The 21,639-nt window shown below is 41.9% G+C and overlaps 1 protein-coding gene across 9 annotated transcripts in view; it reads left to right on the top strand.

The window, feature by feature from the left end:
• The window catches only part of LOC117590199 (acetylcholine receptor subunit alpha-like), a 53,904-nt gene extending 32,804 nt beyond the window's left edge, over positions 1-21,100 (top strand). For 8 of the 9 annotated variants that reach the window (XM_034282642.1, XM_034282646.1, XM_034282641.1 and 5 more), the window contains 6 exons: positions 17,861-18,029; positions 18,095-18,231; positions 18,290-18,433; positions 18,707-18,826; positions 19,994-20,240; positions 20,298-21,100. In XM_034282642.1, coding sequence (XP_034138533.1) covers positions 17,861-18,029; positions 18,095-18,231; positions 18,290-18,433; positions 18,707-18,826; positions 19,994-20,240; positions 20,298-20,495 — 1,015 coding nt within the window. In that variant the 3' untranslated portion in view covers positions 20,496-21,100. Of the gene's footprint in view, positions 1-14,442; positions 14,830-14,901; positions 15,413-17,860; positions 18,030-18,094; positions 18,232-18,289; positions 18,434-18,706; positions 18,827-19,993; positions 20,241-20,297 lie in introns of those variants that run through there. The other variant, XR_004574268.1, reaches the window with a different exon arrangement.
• The last annotated feature ends 539 nt before the right edge of the window (positions 21,101-21,639 follow it).

The following is a 21,639-nucleotide window of genomic DNA, read 5'->3' as shown; positions in this document are numbered from 1 at the left end:
TCACTCCTTGCTGCACTCGGCTTGCTGGTAAGGAACCCATAATTTGCGTAGCTAATATTGGACGTTGGCGGAAACATGCAATGCAACTCTTTATGGTGCTGCGAGCTAGTTTTCTAGCATTGATGACCCAAAAACGCTGTCGCACAAAAGCACATAACGCTTGTGCTCCGACATACATGTTGCTTCGATGCGTATATTCAAACAATGATTTTACAACAATATGATTATTTGGTAAAAGCATGGTGTTTTTGGTGTCAAATGGTACATTGGCCCTAGACAGCCTGCCACCTACACGAATTATTTCTATACCCTCAGACTGGTCTAGAAACGGGTTAAGTGCTTGAATTTTTGAAGAACTTATAATTTTGCCATTGCGTAATTTTTCGAACTTAGTGTAAAAACTTAAAGCTTGCAAATTGAATACTACATAATTCAAGCCACCTTTTAATTCGAGTGCCGTTAGCTCCTTAGCTCTAGTCGAATCAATCTTTTGTGCAATTTGACGCCAACGATAAACGAAACCAAATACTCTCGTTAGTTTTAAAAAATCCTTAGCATATTTACTACCTCCTATTATGTCATCTACTATAATCTTTGGACAGGCTAGCAGGCTAAATTTGTTGTTTCGTTCTTCGGGGAGCCCCTCTGGACCTTGCCATTCCCCAAGTGTCCACTGCTCATCAGGCAACTGCAAGAATTCTGGCCCTTGCCACCACAGCGACGAAGCCTTTAGCTGACTTGTGCACAGCCCTCGAGAAACGATATCTGCCGGATTTTGCTTTGATTATATTTTGTGCCACTCCTGTGCGTTCGACAGCTCTTGAATTATAGCTACTCTGTTGGCCACAACGACTAGCATGCGATGCGATCCAACTCAAAAAAATTGTCGAATCTGTAAAGTAACCGACCTTAGAAAATGATTCGGGTGTACAACTTTTGATTTTTTCCATAAGCTGCGCTAACAGTCTCGCACCTTCTAATTCTAATCTAGGTAGCGATACTACTCGAACAGGTGCAACCTTCGATTTGGCTGCCAACAAATTTGCTGAAATACCTCCACGCTTATCAATGACGCGAACATATACCGCCGCTCCGTAAGCTCTACAAGAGGCATCTGCGAACCCATACCGCTCAACTCTGTCTGCCTATGCATGGACTGGCACTACAGCTCGTGGCAACGAACACTCATGAACAAGTTCCAATTCGCTTCTGTATTTCTGCCATTGTAGCGCATAGCTTGGTGGCAACTCCTCACCCCATTGCTGCTTTAGCAACCACAGTTCTTGCATGAAAATCTTTCCTAAAATCAAAAGGGGGCTTAGAAATCCCATTGGATCAAACAACTGTGCTAACTCTGATAACACGATACGCTTCGTAATGCTGTCCAAGTTACTTGCGACGTACGAAAATTTAAACTTATCAATCCTCGAAGCCCAAAATATTCCAAGCGTCTTTGCTGTATCTGTTACCTGTAGCTCTAACGGTTCTACTACGTCTGCACGATCTCCTTCACAATAGCTGTTAGAACGCCACTTATGAAGCTCGAATCTCCCCAACTTTAACAACTCGGTAACTTCAGGTTTTAATTCCTTTAGCTGCTCGTAAGAGCTCGCTCCAGCTAGCATATCATCCATGTAGAAGTTTTGCCTTACAGCTTCGCTAGCTAATGGAATTGATTCCCCAAATTGATCCGCTAAATAGTAAAGACATCTAACTGCTAGAAAAGGTGCTGAATTGGTTCCATAGGTAACCGTTTTAAGGCGTAGTACCTTAATTGGGTCAGTACTACAATTACGCCATAAAATGCACAATTAATTGCAGTCGCTTGTCTCAACTAATATTTGCCTATACATCTTAGAGATGTCAGCAGTCAATGCGAATCGATAAACCCGGAATCGAGTAAGGGTCTCGAACAAATCTGGTTGCAACGTTGCTCCTACCAGCATTGTATCGTTTAACGCAAGCCCATTGCTTGATTTACACGATGCATCAAATACGACTCTCAAGAAACAGCAGTTTGAAAGACCCGCTTAGTGGCCTACTACCCCGTACTATATAAAGTGGAGCACATAGAATAGTCGGCGATGGAGGAGATTTACTAGGTTAACAGATATGAGTAGCTATTTAAGACGCATTCGAGAGAACTCGAGACCTAAGAATGACTTGAAAGCAAGATTCAAGTAAAACCTAGTCAAAGCGATATTACAGGAATCCCCTAGCGACTTCTGTGGTTGTGCAAAAGGCAAGCGAACTACTATACGATTATCGTCTGTTCGTTTCACTGTAGCCACGAACATCTCTTCACAAATCCTTTCCGATTCTGTTAATACTTTTCCGGGTCGCAACACCTCTTCGCATTGCCAGAACTGTTGCACCAAATTTTGCAACTGGTCAGCCTCCTGTTGCCTTGGACCATCAGGTTTATTCACAATCAACGCTACATTCTCGTCAGGAATACACTCGCCCACCACTATTCAACCTAACAACGATCTCTGTAGTACTGGCTTATTTAATCCCATTCTAATTTGACCAGCTACTATTAGCTGATGAACAAATTAACTGCAAGTAGCATATTTATTTCTTCTGCCGAATCAAATGAAGGATCTGCAAGTTTTACCTTCTTTGGAACTAGTGACTTTAAGACTCCTGTCGCTGTGGGATGATACCGTGTTATTTCTGGCAAAACACTAAACTTGCCTGCTGCAACAAAGTTTGTCACTCTGGACTTGAACGTTGTTTCAATCTCCCCGACAACCTCGGACTTAAGTTTCCAATACCATTTAGTGAATACTGCACTTCGCTGACTGGAAGGTTTAGCTGTGACGCAAATCTGGCTGTCACAAAATTAATTTGACTACCTGAATCTAAAACACATCTGCATTTATAGAATCTACTATCTGCACCTTTAACCAGTACAATGGCAGTAGCTAAAAAACTGGTTCCATCTATTTGTAAGAAGCGAACTTTGCAACGATGCCTGGCCATTGCCCAGAGCCCTTGTTGCATTTCCATTGGTTACTTCCCTATGTAACAAGATATGATGTGGCTTATTACAGATAGTGCACAATGGCGCCGTACATTCCCTGGTTCGATGCCGCTTGCTAAAACAACGAAAGCATAAACCATGTTTCTTAATTTCAAAATACCTTTGTAGAGGAGTCAGAGAAGCAAATTTCGGACACACCTTTACGCCATGCGAACCTGAGCAGCAGTGGCATGAAGTTCCACTTGAATCTACTGCGGCCGCCAAACTTGCCCTTTTTCCGATGTTATTAGTCTTAACCATCCCTGGTTTTCTCACTTCTCGACCCGCTAGGTTAATGCCTCTGTTGACTATAAACAGCGAAAGCGCCTTCCATGATGGCAATTGAGAACAATCGAATTCGTTCTCCCATTTTTCCAGTGAGTCTTCATCCAACTTGCTTTGGACTAAGTGGAACAAAAGCGCGTCTAAGATTTCACTCTCACTGCCTAATGAGCGTAGAGCCTCCAACTGAGAGTTAACAGCATCAACTAATCCTCTTAGTGAATCCGAATTAGCATGTTTTAGCTTATTTATGCTAAAAAGCTCATGCACATGGGCTCGAACAATAATGGACTTATTCTCAAATNTCTAAAACACATCTGCATTTATAGAATCTACTATCTGCACCTTTAACCAGTACAATGGCAGTAGCTAAAAAACTGGTTCCTCTATTTGTAAGAAGCGAACTTTGCAACGATGCCTGGCCATTGCCCAGAGCCCTTGTTGCATTTCCATTGGTTACTTCCCTATGTAACAAGATATGATGTGGCTTATTACAGATAGTGCACAATGGCGCCGTACATTCCCTGGTTCGATGCCGCTTGCTAAAACAACGAAAGCATAAACCATGTTTCTTAATTTCAAAATACCTTTGTAGAGGAGTCAGAGAAGCAAATTTCGGACACACCTTTACGCCATGCGAACCTGAGCAGCAGTGGCATGAAGTTCCACTTGAATCTACTGCGGCCGCCAAACTTGCCCTTTTTCCGATGTTATTAGTCTTAACCATCCCTGGTTTTCTCACTTCTCGACCCGCTAGGTTAATGCCTCTGTTGACTATAAACAGCGAAAGCGCCTTCCATGATGGCAATTGAGAACAATCGAATTCGTTCACCCATTTTTCCAGTGAGTCTTCATCCAACTTGCTTTGGACTAAGTGGAACAAAAGCGCGTCTAAGATTTCACTCTCACTGCCTAATGAGCGTAGAGCCTCCAACTGAGAGTTAACAGCATCAACTAATCCTCTTAGTGAATCCGAATTAGCATGTTTTAGCTTATTTATGCTAAAAAGCTCATGCACATGGGCTCGAACAATAATGGACTTATTCTCAAATCGATTCTTAAGCAGCTGCAATGCCCTTCTGTAGTTTGCTGCAGACAGCTCCAAACACTCAATCGTCCGCAAGGGAATTGGGCCTAAACACGACCTTAAGTGTATAAATTTTGACAGTTCGTCAACCTCATCGTCCGATTCTATCAACGTTTCAAAAGTGTTGAACCAACTTGTCCACTCTGTAACCTTTCCACTAAATTCGGGCAACTTCAACTTAGGTAACTTCGAAGCACGTGAACTTCCCGACGAAACTGACAGCGTAGAATTAGCAGACGGACTTGCACCAAATGCCGCTTGACGGCCCCTTTGGGCTAACTGTGCCAGAATTTTAGCCTTTATTTCACAATATAAATTTTCAATTTCTTGTCTACTCTCAAATTCACGAACATCGTCACTATCATTCTCTATTTGTTGTTGGATGCTGCATAATTGCGTAAAAACTGATTCGACCAGACTCAATCGCGCTTCTAACTCTGACGCAACCATTGCTGCATATTTCTCCGAAATATATGCCTTGTTTCGATTTAATGAAGCCATCAAACTTTCTCGCGAAGCACTAAAGTCCGCATCTTTGCCTTTTTTAGGAGCCATGTTGCTCCCACTACTATTAACCAATGTTAATACAACTGATTATAGCTGTTTGAGCTAGGTGTTACAATGCTCACACCCTCAATTAGCTACCGAAATTAAATCAGTTAAACAATGCACTCAACGTGGTTCCAAAAATTTGAACTCACTCAAGCGATCTTTCTCTAAAAAACCACGGACTCAAAAATGCACTCAAACGCAGTACCCAAATTTCTAACTGACTTCAACAATGCCCTCAACGTAGGGCTCGAAATTATTGAATTTCGCAATAAGCAATGCACAATATACCGGCTTAATATGTCTGTATGTATTTCCTTTAAAAGTGTCATATACGCGTGAGCACAGCTGTAGCTTCTTTCTTTTCTTTGCTTTTAACTACTTTTTGCCGCTGCGCTTGCACACGATATTCCAAGATCAGTTCAAGGCTACGAACTCTATGCACTTTCCGAAATACGTACATACACATGTACATACATGCATGTGTGCGAGTGTCTTTTCTCTTTTTTATTAATTAAAGTTCCAATTGAACTAAGTACACTCCCACTCACACTTGCATATACTTGAACCTCAATTATCTCGAGTTAGCCGCACACTATATTAAGCACCAATGTGTGTTTAACACTGTTCACCAGACACACCAGCTTTATATGGCAATTTTTAATGTTTTATTATATTTTAATTACTATCGACTTGCAACATACATATAGGGTGTGCCGCTATTTTGGCCTCACCAATCTATATACTACTCACAGTCCGATTACAGAGCCGACACTTCAGCTTCCAATACGCTAGCAGCTCCAAGCCTCCGTATGTAATTAATCCAAAACGAATTAAGCTCCAACGATGAGCTTCAAATGGGACGTGAACTTTTTCCAAGAAGTCCCTGCTCGGGCGCCAAATGTTTCCGCAACTCCTCGCAACCAGTTCGGAATAAAAATCTCGAAGTAAAAAGCCAAGTGCTGCTGGTTCGACCGAGTCGGAATTCAATCAATTTAATACTCTCCTTCTTTAAATTTCGCTATTCACCTATTACATGCATGTTCTTCCTCTTTGTCTATCGATATTCACATATTACATGTATGTTCTATAGCACCAAACTTCTGTGAGCATGTCAAAATGCAACAATTCAATATCTTAATGCTACAAATTCATTTTACTTATATCCAAATACTAATTGCTTCCGGCCATAAGCCCTTTGCGCAAATTTGGCGTATACAGAGGTAATAAGATCCAAGGTGTTGTTGTTGTAGTTCAGTTGCTTAAAATCAGCTTCTCGAATCTCTATATTTTTAATTCGCACATGAACTGAATGTACTTATGGTATGAGAAGGATAGTCTGTCCAAGACTCTTCAGACAGATACCATGGTACTTTTACCCGCTACAAGTGCTAGGTCTAGCACGTTTGACGAGCTGGGACCTGCGAAGGTGTGCTCCTCCAACACGTTCGCTACGTCGAGACTAGTTGTTAATATATAGTTTAGGAGTGACTCACCTCTGTCATTGATATCGGGGCTTCCCCACACACTGTAGTGGGCATTGGCCTCCGTACCAATGAGAAGTTGCTGATGGTTGGAACCGGCTTCTTCTAAAAGGCTCCTAAGTTCTTCTCTGGTGCGGGCCTGTCGTGTGCCATGTAGCAGGAACCTACCATGAGGCGCTTCTCCTCGCTCTCTAGCATCACCACTGTCAGTTCATCCATGCTGTTATGAGACATATGTTAAGCGTGGATTCCCTTTTCTACGGTTCTTTTCCTGCTTACCGGTGTTGAGTAGAAAACGTAATAGTTGGGGGTCTTTAGTCCTACCACTGAATTGCCGGTTGCTATCCAAGGCTCTTGGACTAAAGCTACGTTCGAGCTACGGTCCTTCCTTCATTGCCTTGCTTTTATGTAGATTGAGCTGCAGCACGCTATTTTTCATGGGTGGCCGGCCCAACTACACCGGACGGGTTGACCACTATAGTCAGATCTCCGTCCTCTGAGGAGTCGCTTATCGCCAGACCCTGGGCGGCCTCCACGATGGTGTCCAGAACTAGGTCCTTCTCCACCTCGCCTACATGCAGGGTGTGTGCGTCTTTATCGTTGGAGTGGTGGTTTTTGAGGCACAAGAACACTCTGACAATACACCACGCCATCTTCCCGAATCTCGGGTATAGGAAGTCCTCCGCCTTCTTGTTGATCTGGAGGATCGGTCGTGGCCTCCCAATCTCTGAGGTCTTTCGTTGAAGTAGCTTCAACGCGCGGTCCCATTGGATTGGGATGGGGAAGAGAAATACAGTTTGGGCCCCTCCCCCAACGCCTCCAGTTGGCAAAACGTGCGCGTCAGCCACCTTAGAGTTGGGTCGTCTTTGTACTTGAGAATTTTGACGCCTTTGAGCCACCCAGCACCTTCGAAGGTGGGGCTTAGGGGTCTGCCTCCATCCGTACGAACAATGATTCGGCGAGCCGCGCGTGCGCCTTTGTCATCTTTCCGTTCTCGTCGTTTCGTGCAATGAGCGCCACGACGAGATGTCGTTTGGTCACAGCACTTACCTTTTTCAGGGGCGTTTTCGGTGGAGGGACTGCGCTCTTGGGGCCTCGTTACCGCTTGCTCGCCGGAGTGTCTCTACCTGCACTCTCACGGGGCGTTGCCTCTTAGTGGCCATCATCTCCTCCACCTTGTTGGCGTGTTCGAGTAGGGATGATCTCATTTGGGGCATCGTTGCATAATGCAGGCTCCTTCATCTACCTTTTAGCTAGGCCATTTTATCTTTGCCTTCTCATTCTGGGAGTCCGTCTTGCCTCGTCTCTGTATTTTGAGGGTCGCCTTGTATTGCGCTTTAGCCTTCATTCCCTCCCTTCTGGACGTTGATATGCAATGACTGCACCATCAAGTGGCCCATGCGACACCAAGCCAAAGCCTGTTACGCGCGGAACCTAGCAGAACGCAGCCCTCCTCCCGCCCAACCGACCGAGGGGCGCTGCCGCATGACGCGCGGCGCGATTAACCGAACCGGTCGCGAGCATGCAGGAAAGATAGATGTTAGGCTAATATTCGAGGAAAATTAGAGCTAATCATAACTAGACTAAGCTAAGCTATAGCTAAGCAAGCAAAAATTACCAAAATCAGAAACAAGACAAAACTAAAATGAAACTAACTACGGGAGAGGTAGGCTAGTATAAGAGATTTAAGAAGAGGAAGGGAGTTAGTTGAGGATATAATGTGGTAGTGGGAATTATAATCCGAGCATAAAACCCTAAAGGGTTCGTGTGAGGCCTAATTCGATCTACATAGTGGAAGGAACAAAGGAATAAAGTTTCTAGTGGGTCTAATGGGAATCGTAAAGTTTATGCGGCTCAGCAAGTCGGGGCTGTCTACATCCCCCTTTGATCAAGTTGTGCATAAAAATTACACCAAGCATTTTTCTACGACTAACTAAGGATGGAAGATTTATTAAAAGAAGTCTACTACGGTAGGATGGCAGTCTCACAGTTGCATCCCAGTTGAGGCCCCGTAGGGCAAATAATAAAAAGTTTTTCTGTACTGATTCAATACGGTCCTGATGTATGTTGTACTGAGGGCACCATACACATGAGCCGTATTCTAAAATCGGACGAACAAGCGAGATATAGAGAGTCTTCGTTATATAGGGGTCCTCAAATTCCTTTGACCACCTCTTTATAAACCCAAGCACACCCATGGCTTTATTTACCATGGTAGAAATGTGTTCAGAAAACTTTAACTTGGGGTCTAGTTTAACACCTAGATCATCAACCAATGTAATTCTCTCAAGAGAACTACCGCAGAGGGTGTAAGGAGCCAGGAAGGGGCTGGAGCGATAAAAAGTCATAACATTGCACTTCGAGGCATTAAGTTGTAACATATTTGCACAGCACCATGACTGAAAGCTATTGAGATCAGATTGCAAGCGAGAGTGAAATGAAATGTCCTTATACTGGACACAGAGTTTAACATCATCCGCATACATAAGTACTCGAGAATTTGTTAATACAGAAGGCAGGTCATTAATAAAGAGTGTGAAAAGTAAGGGGCCTAAATGGCTACCCTGTGGTACTCCAGAAGTAACCATAACAGGTAAAGATAAGGAGTTTTTGAAAAGGACCCTTTGAGACCTAGAACACAGGTAGCTAGAAATCCATCTCAACAGATTGGGCGGAAACCCTAGAAGGTCGAGCTTTTGTGCAAGAAGAGAATGGTTTACAGAATCGAATGCCTTACTGAAGTCAGTGTAAATAACATCCGTCTGCAAGTTACCTTGGAAGCCTTTAATTACAAAGGAGGTGAACTCTAAAAGATTAGTNAAGATTTATTAAAAGAAGTCTACTACGGTAGGATGGCAGTCTCACAGTTGCATCCCAGTTGAGGCCCCGTAGGGCAAATAATAAAAAGTTTTTCTGTACTGATTCAATACGGTCCTGATGTATGTTGTACTGAGGGCACCATACACATGAGCCGTATTCTAAAATCGGACGAACAAGCGAGATATAGAGAGTCTTCGTTATATAGGGGTCCTCAAATTCCTTTGACCACCTCTTTATAAACCCAAGCACACCCATGGCTTTATTTACCATGGTAGAAATGTGTTCAGAAAACTTTAACTTGGGGTCTAGTTTAACACCTAGATCATCAACCAATGTAATTCTCTCAAGAGAACTACCGCAGAGGGTGTAAGGAGCCAGGAAGGGGCTGGAGCGATAAAAAGTCATAACATTGCACTTCGAGGCATTAAGTTGTAACATATTTGCACAGCACCATGACTGAAAGCTATTGAGATCAGATTGCAAACGAGAGTGAAATGAAATGTCCTTATACTGGACACAGAGTTTAACATCATCCGCATACATAAGTACTCGAGAATTTGTTAATACAGAAGGCAGGTCATTAATAAAGAGTGTGAAAAGTAAGGGGCCTAAATGGCTACCCTGTGGTACTCCAGAAGTAACCATAACAGGTAAAGATAAGGAGTTTTTGAAAAGGACCCTTTGAGACCTAGAACACAGGTAGCTAGAAATCCATCTCAACAGATTGGGCGGAAACCCTAGAAGGTTGAGCTTTTGTGCAAGAAGAGAATGGTTTACGGAATCGAATGCCTTACTGAAGTCAGTGTAAATAACATCCGTCTGCAAGTTACTTTGGAAGCCTTTAATTACAAAGGAGGTGAACTCTAAAAGATTAGTGGTTGTTGATCGTCGCCGTATAAATCCGTGCTGAGCTGGAGATATAAGTGATTTGCAGAGATGATGCAAGTGCGGAGTTAAAACAAAGAGCTTGTAAAATCCTTATCGCCTATTGAATCTATATGGAGATATCAAAAATCGCAGTCTGAACGATGGAAAGAATACCTCTCCTTAATATTTCCTAAGGAAGGTCTACCCCCCTTTCGATCTTCTTACCTATCTATCTCACTTATCAAATTCGTTTCCAGGCGTCTCTCTGAGCCCACAGTACCTGAGTACACAACCGGGAACTCCGTCAGGGCCCGGTGAGAATACCGGCTTAACTAATTGAAGTTCATGAAGTAAGGAGCCTTCATTTAACAAAGGGCAGAAAATGCCATTCGACCTTGGTAAACTATATGGATACATATGACCTGGGTAGCTTTCCTGGGAATAGGTGGTTTGAAAAAATTGAGCAAAAAGATCGGCGATTGCCTGATCATTGTTTGGGGACATATTCAAAAATGATAGCGAGGATGGATGTGCGGACGTTCTACGCTTACTGTTTACAAAGTTGTAAAACTGTTTAGGGTCCTTTGAAAAACGTATCCTGCATCGAAGGAGGTAGTTCCTATAGCATTGAGCATTAAGAACAGTGAAGTTTGACCGAGCTATTAAGTAATTAGAAAGAGAAGAGGGAGAACCAGCTTCTTGAGATTTTTTAAATAGTCTTGATTTTAGATTTTTTAGACTGGATAACTCTTTGGTGAACCAAGGAGGTTTCGCAGATCTAGTCGGACATGAAAGTGGGACACACGTGTTAAAAATTGTGTCAAGTACATTGTAAAAAATGTTTGTGCCTTCAATGACGTCACTGCACAAGTACAGAGCGGACCAATCAAAATTTAGAATTAAGTTATTGAGCTTCGTAAACTCGGCTTTACGAAAGCAGCGGTGCGCAAGTCTATCGGATGGGCGTGCTAGGCTATGTCATCCAGGTTATAGATAGCTGTGAAGCTTTCATCCTACTATCGTCAGAAGTCCATATCACTCGCCCTCACGAGCACAATTGTTGCGATGCCAGCCTAGGCTCTGTTTCGTGTCTAGAAGCAATCGACCCAAGGAGTTTTTTACATGGTTGACTTGAGACAGGGCACAAGGTTGTTTGACTCGTTAACCGAAGACCAGACAGTACCTGGCAGGTTGAAATCCCCAAGAACTATTAAATGGTCTTTATCTGATAGCGAGGAAGAAACAGTTTTTAAGGCAGACAAATGCTGCTCGTATATTAGTACATCCGAAGACGGTGGAATATACGAGCAAGTGACATAAATAGACTGGCCGGGAAGAATCAGTCTAACACAGAGGAATTCCAGGTCTTGTTAGACCTGGACNCTTTGAAAAACGTATCCTGCATCGAAGGAGGTAGTTCCTATAGCATTGAGCATTAAGAACAGTGAAGTTTGACCGAGCTATTAAGTAATTAGAAAGAGAAGAGGGAGAACCAACTTCTTGAGATTTTTTAAATAGTCTTGATTTTAGATTTTTTAGACTGGATAACTCTTTGGTGAACCAAGGAGGTTTCGCAGATCTAGTCGGACATGAAAGTGGGACACACGTGTCAAAAATTGTGTCAAGTACATTATAAAAAATGTTTGTGCCTTCAATGACGTCACTGCACAAGTACAGAGCGGACCAATCAAAATTTCGAATTAAGTTATTGAGCTTCGTAAACTCGGCTTTACGAAAGCAGCGGACGCGTTCAGATAGCCTACCCGCACGATCCGATACAGTAGGTCCAATATCTATCGACACTTCGAAAGTAGGATGATAGCAGTCTTCAGGTATAGTGAGCGGGAGTGCTCGTGTTAACAACGCTACGGTCGGATCCGAGACAAAGCACAGATCAAGCAATCGACCCAAGGAGTTTTTTACATGGTTGACTTGAGACAGGGACAGGTCTAATAAGCCATCAATAAACTCATGTCGTGACATGGGCACAAGGTTGTTTGACTCGTTAACCGAAGACCAGACAGTACCTGGCAGGTTGAAATCCCCAAGAACTATTAAATGGTCTTTATCTGATAGCGAGGAAGAAACAGTTTTTAAGGCAGACAAATGCTGCTCGTATATTAGTACATCCGAAGACGGTGGAATATACGAGCGAGTGACATAAATAGACTGGCCGGGAAGAATCAGTCTAACACAGAGGAATTCCAGGTCTTGTGAGACCTGGACTATGAAAAGTTCCGACGTAAAGTTAGAGTTTACTGCAATCAGAACCCCTCCTCCACGTCGAGACGAACGATCATTCCTATAAATTGTGTACCGATCTGCCAAAACTTCGGAACTAAGAATGTCCGGCTTTAACCAGGTTTCGGTAAACACAATAACATGGGATGAAAATGTGAAACTATCCATAAAAAGAGAGCTCAGCTTACTACGTAAGCCGCGAGCATTTTGATAGGCTACAAAGAGGGATGTTAGTTTTTTGACTGCAAGGAATTGCAGTGGGAAGAGGGGAATGGAGCAGAGGAGGAAGGACCACTGGCCTCACTACTAGGAAGAGTTATGGGGGGCCTATTTTTCTTCTTAGCCTTAAACTCTTTCACAACCAGGTGCTCTGACCAAAATTTGGAAGAGCAAATGGTCTCGAAATGAGTTGGAGACACGCTAATCTTGAAAGAGGATATCTCCCTGGCATATGAGAAATTAAACTTCTCCACCTTTAAGCCAACGGCTTTTATTTTGCTTTGTATAAAAGCAGTTACATCATTAGATGTGAGGGCAGGGGCAAGCCGAGAGACAAACACTTGCCGCATTGGTGGGACTCCCACCAGAGGTTTTGGCACCACAGATCTGGTAGGACACTGCCGTTATAGGCCACCAGGCCCTGCAAATAATTGACCACCCTAGCTTTATCTACCCTACCCGAAACCTTGCCTGAGCTGTCTGTGCCTGCGATGTCATGATTGACCGACGTACAAGAGGCTCTACTAGCTAAGCCATCGGCTTTGAACATCACCAGCAGTTGTCGTTGCCCTTGGAGTAGCGAACGAAATTAACTGCTGCACTATCGGAGTGGACGGAGACAGTTAATCAGCAGCGAGCGGTCGGGGGACAGGCACTTGCAGATCACGAGGAGTGACTTTTTTGCGCCTAGGAGACTCATTCAGCACTTTAAAACTGCTGAATTGAGATTCCATGGCTAGAAGCCGATCGTAGACGAAAAATTTCGGGTGCCAGTCGAGGAATTTCGGGAAAGCGCAGACGGAGTATTTGCACTGGTACAGTAAGAGCTATCTGGCTGTACGGACGCAACTGTAATGCAGACCATTACGCTTCGAAATTGCGTCACCCACGAGGCCTGAGAACCCAATACATTTTGCGTGCACTACGTTATCGCAGAGCCAGCAAGGGATGCAAGCCTTAGCGGAGCACACAACCAAGTATTCCATTTTTTATTATTTATTTTGAATATATAAATAAATAAAATAAATAAAAATTATATTCACAAAACAAATAGCAATGGGACCAGTGTGCCGACCAATTGCTTAAAGAAATGTTAAAGCGGGATCGAAAACAGATGAGCGCAGAGAGGAGAGAAGAACAAGCGCAGCGGCAGCTAAAACAGTGAGCGCACGCCACTGCACAGAAAGTATTGAGAGCGAGAGAGGGAGAACAGTTACTCGAGCTATAGAGTGAAAGACAGAAGCGCAACTACAAGAGAGGAGAGCGGTTAATAGTGAGGGCGTACTTACAACAAGAAAAAGCACAAACACACAACTAACCGACGCACAAATGAATACGATTTTAATTTTAAACAAAATAATAGGCATGCACTCGCGTATTAAGATAGTTAAGAAAAGCGGCAAGCTATTCAATAATTATAGAAGAATTATTTCGAAATAAAACCCGGCGTTTATTCAAAATATAAAGGAAAATACGGAGCGCAAAACAAAAACACGTCTGGTCACTACGAAAGAGAACGCTGCCATTATGCCCTGGAACGATTCGGCCCTTCCCTAAGCCAGGATTCCGGCTAGCAGTGGAGGCTTTCTTACTCGGTGTGTCTGAAGGATAGCACGCTATCCAGATCCGAGTCTGTATCGATGATAGCATATGTGCGGATCAGCCTGACTGGAACGCTGACCACTAGACCCAACATAAGTGCAGTAACCATAAGTCTCGATGCTGATGTCACAAAATCCCAGAAATCTGACAAAAACTGCTTCATGTTTCCCGCGACACAGTGGCCAGAGCGGAGGGCAAGCTCTCATCCTAGGACAACTTTTCCTTGCACAACTGCTGAAGAAATATTTTTGATTTTGTAATGACAGGCCCAGCCAGGCCGAGAGGGTCGTAGAATCTCACTATTGTTGACAACACGAAACTCCTGCAGGGATGTGAAAACGACTAAAGGGCCGACAACGAGAAAAAAACGTTGATCGGAAACTAGATCCCAGGCAAGTCCCAATGTTTCGAATACGTAAAGTCGTTTCCATGGTCGAACTTCATCGAGCACAATTTCCTCAGTCGGAACTGACCTCTTGACAGGAGGCCCAACAGGAAACGATATTTGCTCTTCCATTGCCCTGATGCATCGCCCGCACAGATAAGAAATGTCCCATAAGTAACGGTGTCCAGCTGAAACATACGCAAATCCTCTTGGACGGACGCCAAACACAATAATAGCCGGCTTGCAACCGCTGGAAGTGATTAACAAAGTGAGCTTCACAATGATTTTATTGTTTTATTATGGACTTGCTGCAATTTTCTACCTTCCAAAATCGTCGAAGTGTTGCCCCTAGTCGCTTGTCTGTGTTATCCTTAGCAGCCACGGGAGCAACCTTCCAAGACGACCCATTCCAGGCGAGTTTTTTAATTGATGGCAATCCTGGCAATAGTTTGACCTAAGCAACGCACAGGAGTTCGTAAAAATTACTGGAATATTATTCTGGATTGGCGAGTGGTATGTTTACTGGCATGTTCCAGTTGCGGAAATCGAATCAGAAGCTTGGCTGACGATTGGTGATTCTAGAGGCTACGACAGCAGTGAGGAGAATTGAGGATTCCGTCGAGCAAGAGTGCAGGCCAACATTGACCGTGACTTCATCCATAGTCGATGAATTTACCTTCCGCAGCTGAAGCTGATTTGAGAAGCGACAAGTTATTAAGTGGAGCTGAGATACGGAATTAAGCAACGCTCGGCCGGGAATCAACATTCCGCAACGATTTTTGACAAAAACTGTTTCCGTGGCTAGCAGAACAACATCATTACTGAGACCCTGGGCAAAAGGAGCTGAATAGGTAGATGCTGAGGTAGAGGGAGCAGTGGTATAAGTAGTAGTATAAGTAGTAGTAGTTCCAAGCGGAACCGATTAGCCTTGGGCAGCAGTAGCTTCAGGGCCTTAATCGAAATCGCTCGAGGCATGGACACGGAACCATTTTTTGGTAGTTGTCGTACGAGATTTCCAGCGACCGAACTCTCTCCAATACCTAATAAAGACTTAGATGCCGAAACTTCTCTATGTTGGTAAGGTCAGGATGATACGATAGTGCAATAAGCATATACGCCGCTATACCTTGGAAATTGTATAGGATGCAGGGAATATGCAGGCCTACAACGAGGTTGAGGCTGTGAACTAGCCCGCTCAGCTTCTCACTCATCATCCTTTTTATCTTCTCGCATCATTCCGATGACTTCAGCTTTAAAAAAAACACCCTGTTTTGCGCCCTGGTCACTGGAATGTTGTTTGTAGTATCCAACTCAGCAGCAGCAAAAACGTTCGTAGCGGGAAGAACTGCTTGTATGCAGTTATGAGGTTATCGGTTGGGTTATTTTTAAATGTTTATTTTTAGATCGTGATTTGCACTAGCTAATTTTGTATGCACAGATCACGTCGGGGTCACCAAATGTTGAGTTACTAAGCGTTTTTAGTAGCTGTTGATTTCTTAAATAAAAGTTCCAAACGGGTTGATAGAAAACAATTATATATTCACAATTTATTTAGCAGCATTACCGTATATATGGCTTGTATAACCAGGATCTGGTAGAGGGTACGGAGACCGCTGGAAATGGATATCAGTTCCAGTGCCCTATGCATAAATTAAACGAGAGAGCAGCTTCCGAGCCGAGCAGGAGTGTAAGATGGAGCGCGAGAGAACTGCTTAGATGCAGCAGCTCCAGTAGAAAAAGAGAGCAGCCGCTTGCATAGATAAACGAACGCATCTGACGTGCGTAAGCAACAATTGAGACTACGTTAATTATACCCGGTACTCGAAGAGTAAATAGGGTATATTGTATTTGTTTGGAATAACGGTTGTATGTAACGCACAGAAGGAAACGTTTCCGACCCCATAAAGTATACATATTCTTGATCAGCATCAAAAGCCGAGTCGATAGAGCCATGTCTGTCTGTCCGTCTGCCGGTCCGTCCGTCTTGTTTGTCGGCTAGTTCTCAGAGACTATAAGCGTTAGAGCCACCAAATTTTGGCTCCGGACTGCTGTATGCTCACACTGAAACCAGTGTATTTAATTAGCCCCGCTCCCTTCCGTCCCCGCAAAAGGGCGAAAACCTCCCAAATCTACAATTTTGAAGATAAAAGAAAACTAAAAACGCCATTCCGTAGGGAATGGCCATATCTATCAGATCACCATTATTATAGCCAGAATGAATAAATTAATTTGCAGTGGCTAAACCCACCCAGTCCCGCAGCTTATATATGTTTTTTTTTCACGTTCTCTCATTCACACTCTGTCTCACACGTCCCTTCTCATTTTACATAGGTATGTATGTCATCTACAGCTACATCACTCCTCACTCCAACACGTTCTTTTAGATCGCCCCTCTCCCCTAGATCCGAACACTGCACGAAGCAGAGTGTGAAATGAGTAAAGAAAAATTGTTTTAAACTGCTGGATGGGGAGAGGGTAACCACTGCTAATGAATTCCCTCATTCTGGCCATAATAATGATCCAATCTGATCCCAATTCAGTGATCTGATAGATATGGCCATTCCCAACGGAATGTTTTCTCTTATCTTCAAAATTATGGATACAGCAGATTTTCGACCTTTGCGGGAGTGTGGCGAAATTTTGAAATACACTTATAACAGTGTGAGCACACAGACATCTGGGTGGCTCTAGCCTTTATAGTCTCTAAGATCCAAGCGCTCCACAAGACGGTCGGACAGACAGTCATAGCTATATCGACTCGACTATCGATAATGATCAATAATATATATACTTTGTGGGTTCGGAAACGCTTCCTTCTGTGTGTTACATTATTTCCGCACAAATACAATATAAATAGGGTTACTCTGCGAGTACTGGGTATAAAAATACGAGAGGCCCAAATTCGCGGATCAGCTGATCCGTAGAGAATTGTCATATCTATTATATCAACGAATACGATTGGATCATTAGAATAGCCAGAATGAAGAAATTAATTTGTTTTGGCTACTCCACATTCTCTCTCTCGCGCACCCTGCCTCGTGCAGTGAGTGGTTCTGGGAAAGAGTGGCTGAAAGGGCGTGTTGGTTTGAAGAGTGAAAAAAATCGAAAAATCATAAGGTAACATACATATGTTTGTATGTATGTAAGCATGTGGATATTTACTGACTGAACTGGTTTAGAAGATGTGACGCTTACGAAGCGTCTCACAACATTCCTCCTCGCTATAGTGTATATTTTTGTAGAGGATATGCGTGTAGAAAATGTATAATAATAAATAAATATGTTTTTTTTTTCTTTAGAAATGAAAAGTTTTACACTTGCTGCGATGAACCTTACTTGGACATTACATTTAATATAACAATGAGAAGAAAAACTCTGTTTTACACAGTTAACATAATTATACCTTGCATGGGAATTTCATTTTTGACTGTACTAACTTTCTACCTGCCATCCGATAGCGGAGAAAAGGTTTGTAATATATGTAAATTTGTTGAAATCTTTGAAGTAATATACATTCCAATTTATGTTTTTAGGTGACATTGTCAATATCCATTTTGATTAGCCTTCACGTGTTCTTTCTTTTGGTTGTCGAAATCATACCTCCTACATCGCTGGTGGTACCTTTGCTGGGAAAATACCTAATATTTGCTATGATACTCGTTTCAATAAGGTAATTTTGTAATTCTTAAATAAATTCATAAATTTAATTTTGTTTCATATATTTAAAGTATCTGCGTTACCGTCGTTGTTTTAAACGTTCACTTCCGTTCTCCGCAAACTCATAGAATGGCTCCGTGGGTAAAACGAGTTTTTATTGATTTTCTGCCTAAATTCCTTTTTATAAAGAGACCAACATATAATTTTGACACAAGGTAAGAACTATTATTGTTATACTACCTATTAGTGAGTTTTGTTACAATCTGTATGGAAATGTCTAGACCAATATGAAGAGCAATGTATTTTGTATTCAGTTTTAAAGTTTTTACGAAACTTGAACCTTGATGGTGCAGTCATTTCATATCAGCGTCTAAAGAAAAATTGAAATATCCGCTATAAACATAACCATCATACATATGTATTTATCTTAAGGGTCTAAAAAATACTAATATGTATACCTCCTTTTTCCATTTGTGAACTTCTTTCAGTAAACTGCTCCTAAAGGAAACACATGCGTGCTTTTATCCATACTACTCGTCCACCAATATAGATCGCCTTGTTTCATCACGATACAGCCACACACAATCTAAGGAAGAGTTGTCTCAAAGGAAAGTATTGGATCCATCATTATTTTCTATTTCCTCTTCGTATTCTTAATATTTTACATGATCCAGCCACCTATAAGGTGGTTTAAGGTGGAATAAGGTTTCTTCATCGTGTCTAGATTAATAATAAGATCGGTCCTCATTTGGGAATTACATATGCACTTGCAACAACAACAGTGTGATATCAGAGCAGTTTGGATGAAAAATTTGGTTGCTCTAGGCTTTAAAAATTCTGAATCAGGACAGACAGACATCAACTCGGGTATTGAAGCTGATAAAGAATGAATATACTTTGTAAAGTAGGAATATGTTTCTTCTATGTGAAAATCTAATAAAGTCATACTCTTCGAGTACCGAGTATGAAACAATTTGATATTTACGGAGTTTACGGGTTGAGCGAATAACCCACACCGACGCGTGGGAAACCACACTATTTTGTAGCTATTTCGATTTTGACTGTCTGGTTCCGAGATCTCCAACTAGATTCTTTCATGGGAGGGATAAGTCTGCTTTGCCATCGGGCCTTTTACTTGCTCTTGCTTGCCGCTCTTGTTGTTCTCTGCGGCTGCTGCTCATTGAATCTGCTTTCTTCATATATTCGCTGGGCGTTCATTTGGATTGCCATGTGGCTTTTTCTCGGATGGTAATTTAGAGATGTTGAATCTGGGTGGGTGTTAGCCACTGTACATTTGTTTCTTCATTAATAGCGTCCAATCTGATTCTAATTAGGAAATTTTATAGAAATGGACAATCCCTATGGAATTGGGTTTCTGGTATTTTCAAAATGGTTTTGATTTTGGCACAGATTTTCGTCCTGACAATATTTTGAAACACACTTGATCTCGCATGAGTCATCCACACAATACGGGGACTCTAGCTCTTATAGTTTCTGAGAACTAGACTTAGCTTTTGATGCTGATCATGTATATATGTACGTACATATGTACTCTATATGGTCGGATAGTTTCTACAGTTTCTAACAGTTTCTATAGTTTCTACTATACATTACCGACATAAATTCTAACATAAATCTAACACTATGTAAGCTTCGAGCCAGCCGAAAAACGGTCAAAGCATAAATCTTGGTAACTTTATCATCTAACATTTTTGTCATCTCCAACAGGTTTGTATATGTATTTATTAACAATATGCTTCTTTTTTTAATTACAGCTTAACTGCTAATGGGCCATTTGGTGGCAGTTGTCAAGTTCATGGCCCGTTACCAACACTTACTAATTGTAGCTCTGACGATTTGGCAGCTGTTCCCGACTTAGATATTGGTTCTTCCGGGATGAAAAGTCCAATATTAAACAACCCTGCATTTTCACACTCCAAATGTCCACCTAGAATCCACAAAAGCTGTTTCTGTGTCCGTTTTATAGCGGAGCATACCAAAATGCAAGAGGACTCAACAAAAGTATGTTAAAATAACACGTTAAATATATTTTTTACTTTAATTATTGTACAAAAAAAGGTAAAGGAAGATTGGAAGTACGTCGCAATGGTCTTGGATAGACTGTTTCTGTGGATATTTACGTTAGCTGTTCTTGTCGGCACAGCTGGCATTATATTGCAAGCACCAACATTGTACGATGACCGGATTCCTATCATTGAACAAAAAGACTTGGACTTTTCTGGAACATCAGCTGGACGCTGTAGACCTCCACAATAACATTTAAAAAAAAACCAACGAATGTTTACAAACTGAAAACGTTTCAGATAATTTAATCTACTTATATTTTATTTTAAATATTTTCATAAGTTATGCATAAATATATTTTTGTGAAAACAGAATATGTATTGGCGTTATTTAACACTCTTTTTTTATTGTGGATGTTTAATATTCCAATTACGACCGATTAAACTAAGTCCAATATTCAATAAGCAATTTCCATATTCCTGTGTGTCGGAATCTACAAATCACCTTACCTAAGGATACAAGACTACCAGAATTTAATTTTATGAGGATTTCTTGCGTTCTATTGCTATTATCTGCCATAAGAAAGATGATTATTAAAAAATACTCTCCGACAAGGTATTTATAACATATTAAAATATCTATTAAAAGTACTAGAACAATTGTTGAATCTCGGCTAACCTGTATAGTTTTAACTGTTATTTACCTCGGAATTTTGGTCCGGTGCGACAGAGGTTTAAATTTAATTTAAGAAAAACTACGAATCATTTTGGCGTAACATTGTAATCATTTTAAATAGACATCAACCCACAACATTTACCGAAAACTCCCATCAATATATTGATTCTACTTTCGCTGAATTATTAGTTTGAATTGATCTCTGTGCAAATTTGTTATCTTTGAACATGTTTTGAACAAGCTATTGGGCTATAGAGGTAGGTTTTAAAGGAAATATTGACAGTTCCTTTTTATACCCGGTACTCGAAGAGTAAATAGGGTATATTGTATTTGTGTGAATAACGGTTGTATTTAACGCACAGAAGGAAACTTTTCCGACCCCATAAAGTATATATATTCTTGATCAGCATCAATAGCCGAGTCCGTCTTGTTTGTCGGCTAGTTCTCAGAGACTATAAGAGCTAGAGCCACCAGACTGCTGTATGCTCACACTGAAATCAGTGTATTTAAAAACTTAGCCCCGCCCCCTTCCGTCCCCGCAAAAGGGCGAAAACCTCCCAAATCTACAATTTGTAAGATAAAAGAAAACTAAAAACGCCATTCCGTAGGGAATGGCCATATCTATCAGATCACCAAATTGGGATCCGATTGGATCATTATTATAGCCAATGAAGAAATTAATTTCCAGTGGCTAAACCCACCCTGTCCCGCAGCTTTTGTT

This window comes from Drosophila guanche, unplaced genomic scaffold (assembly GCF_900245975.1).
Source record: "Drosophila guanche unplaced genomic scaffold, DGUA_6, whole genome shotgun sequence".
Taxonomy (NCBI): Eukaryota; Metazoa; Arthropoda; class Insecta; order Diptera; family Drosophilidae; genus Drosophila; species Drosophila guanche.
Note: the sequence above shows the minus strand (reverse complement) of the source record. Positions and strands in the feature narration are given on the sequence as shown.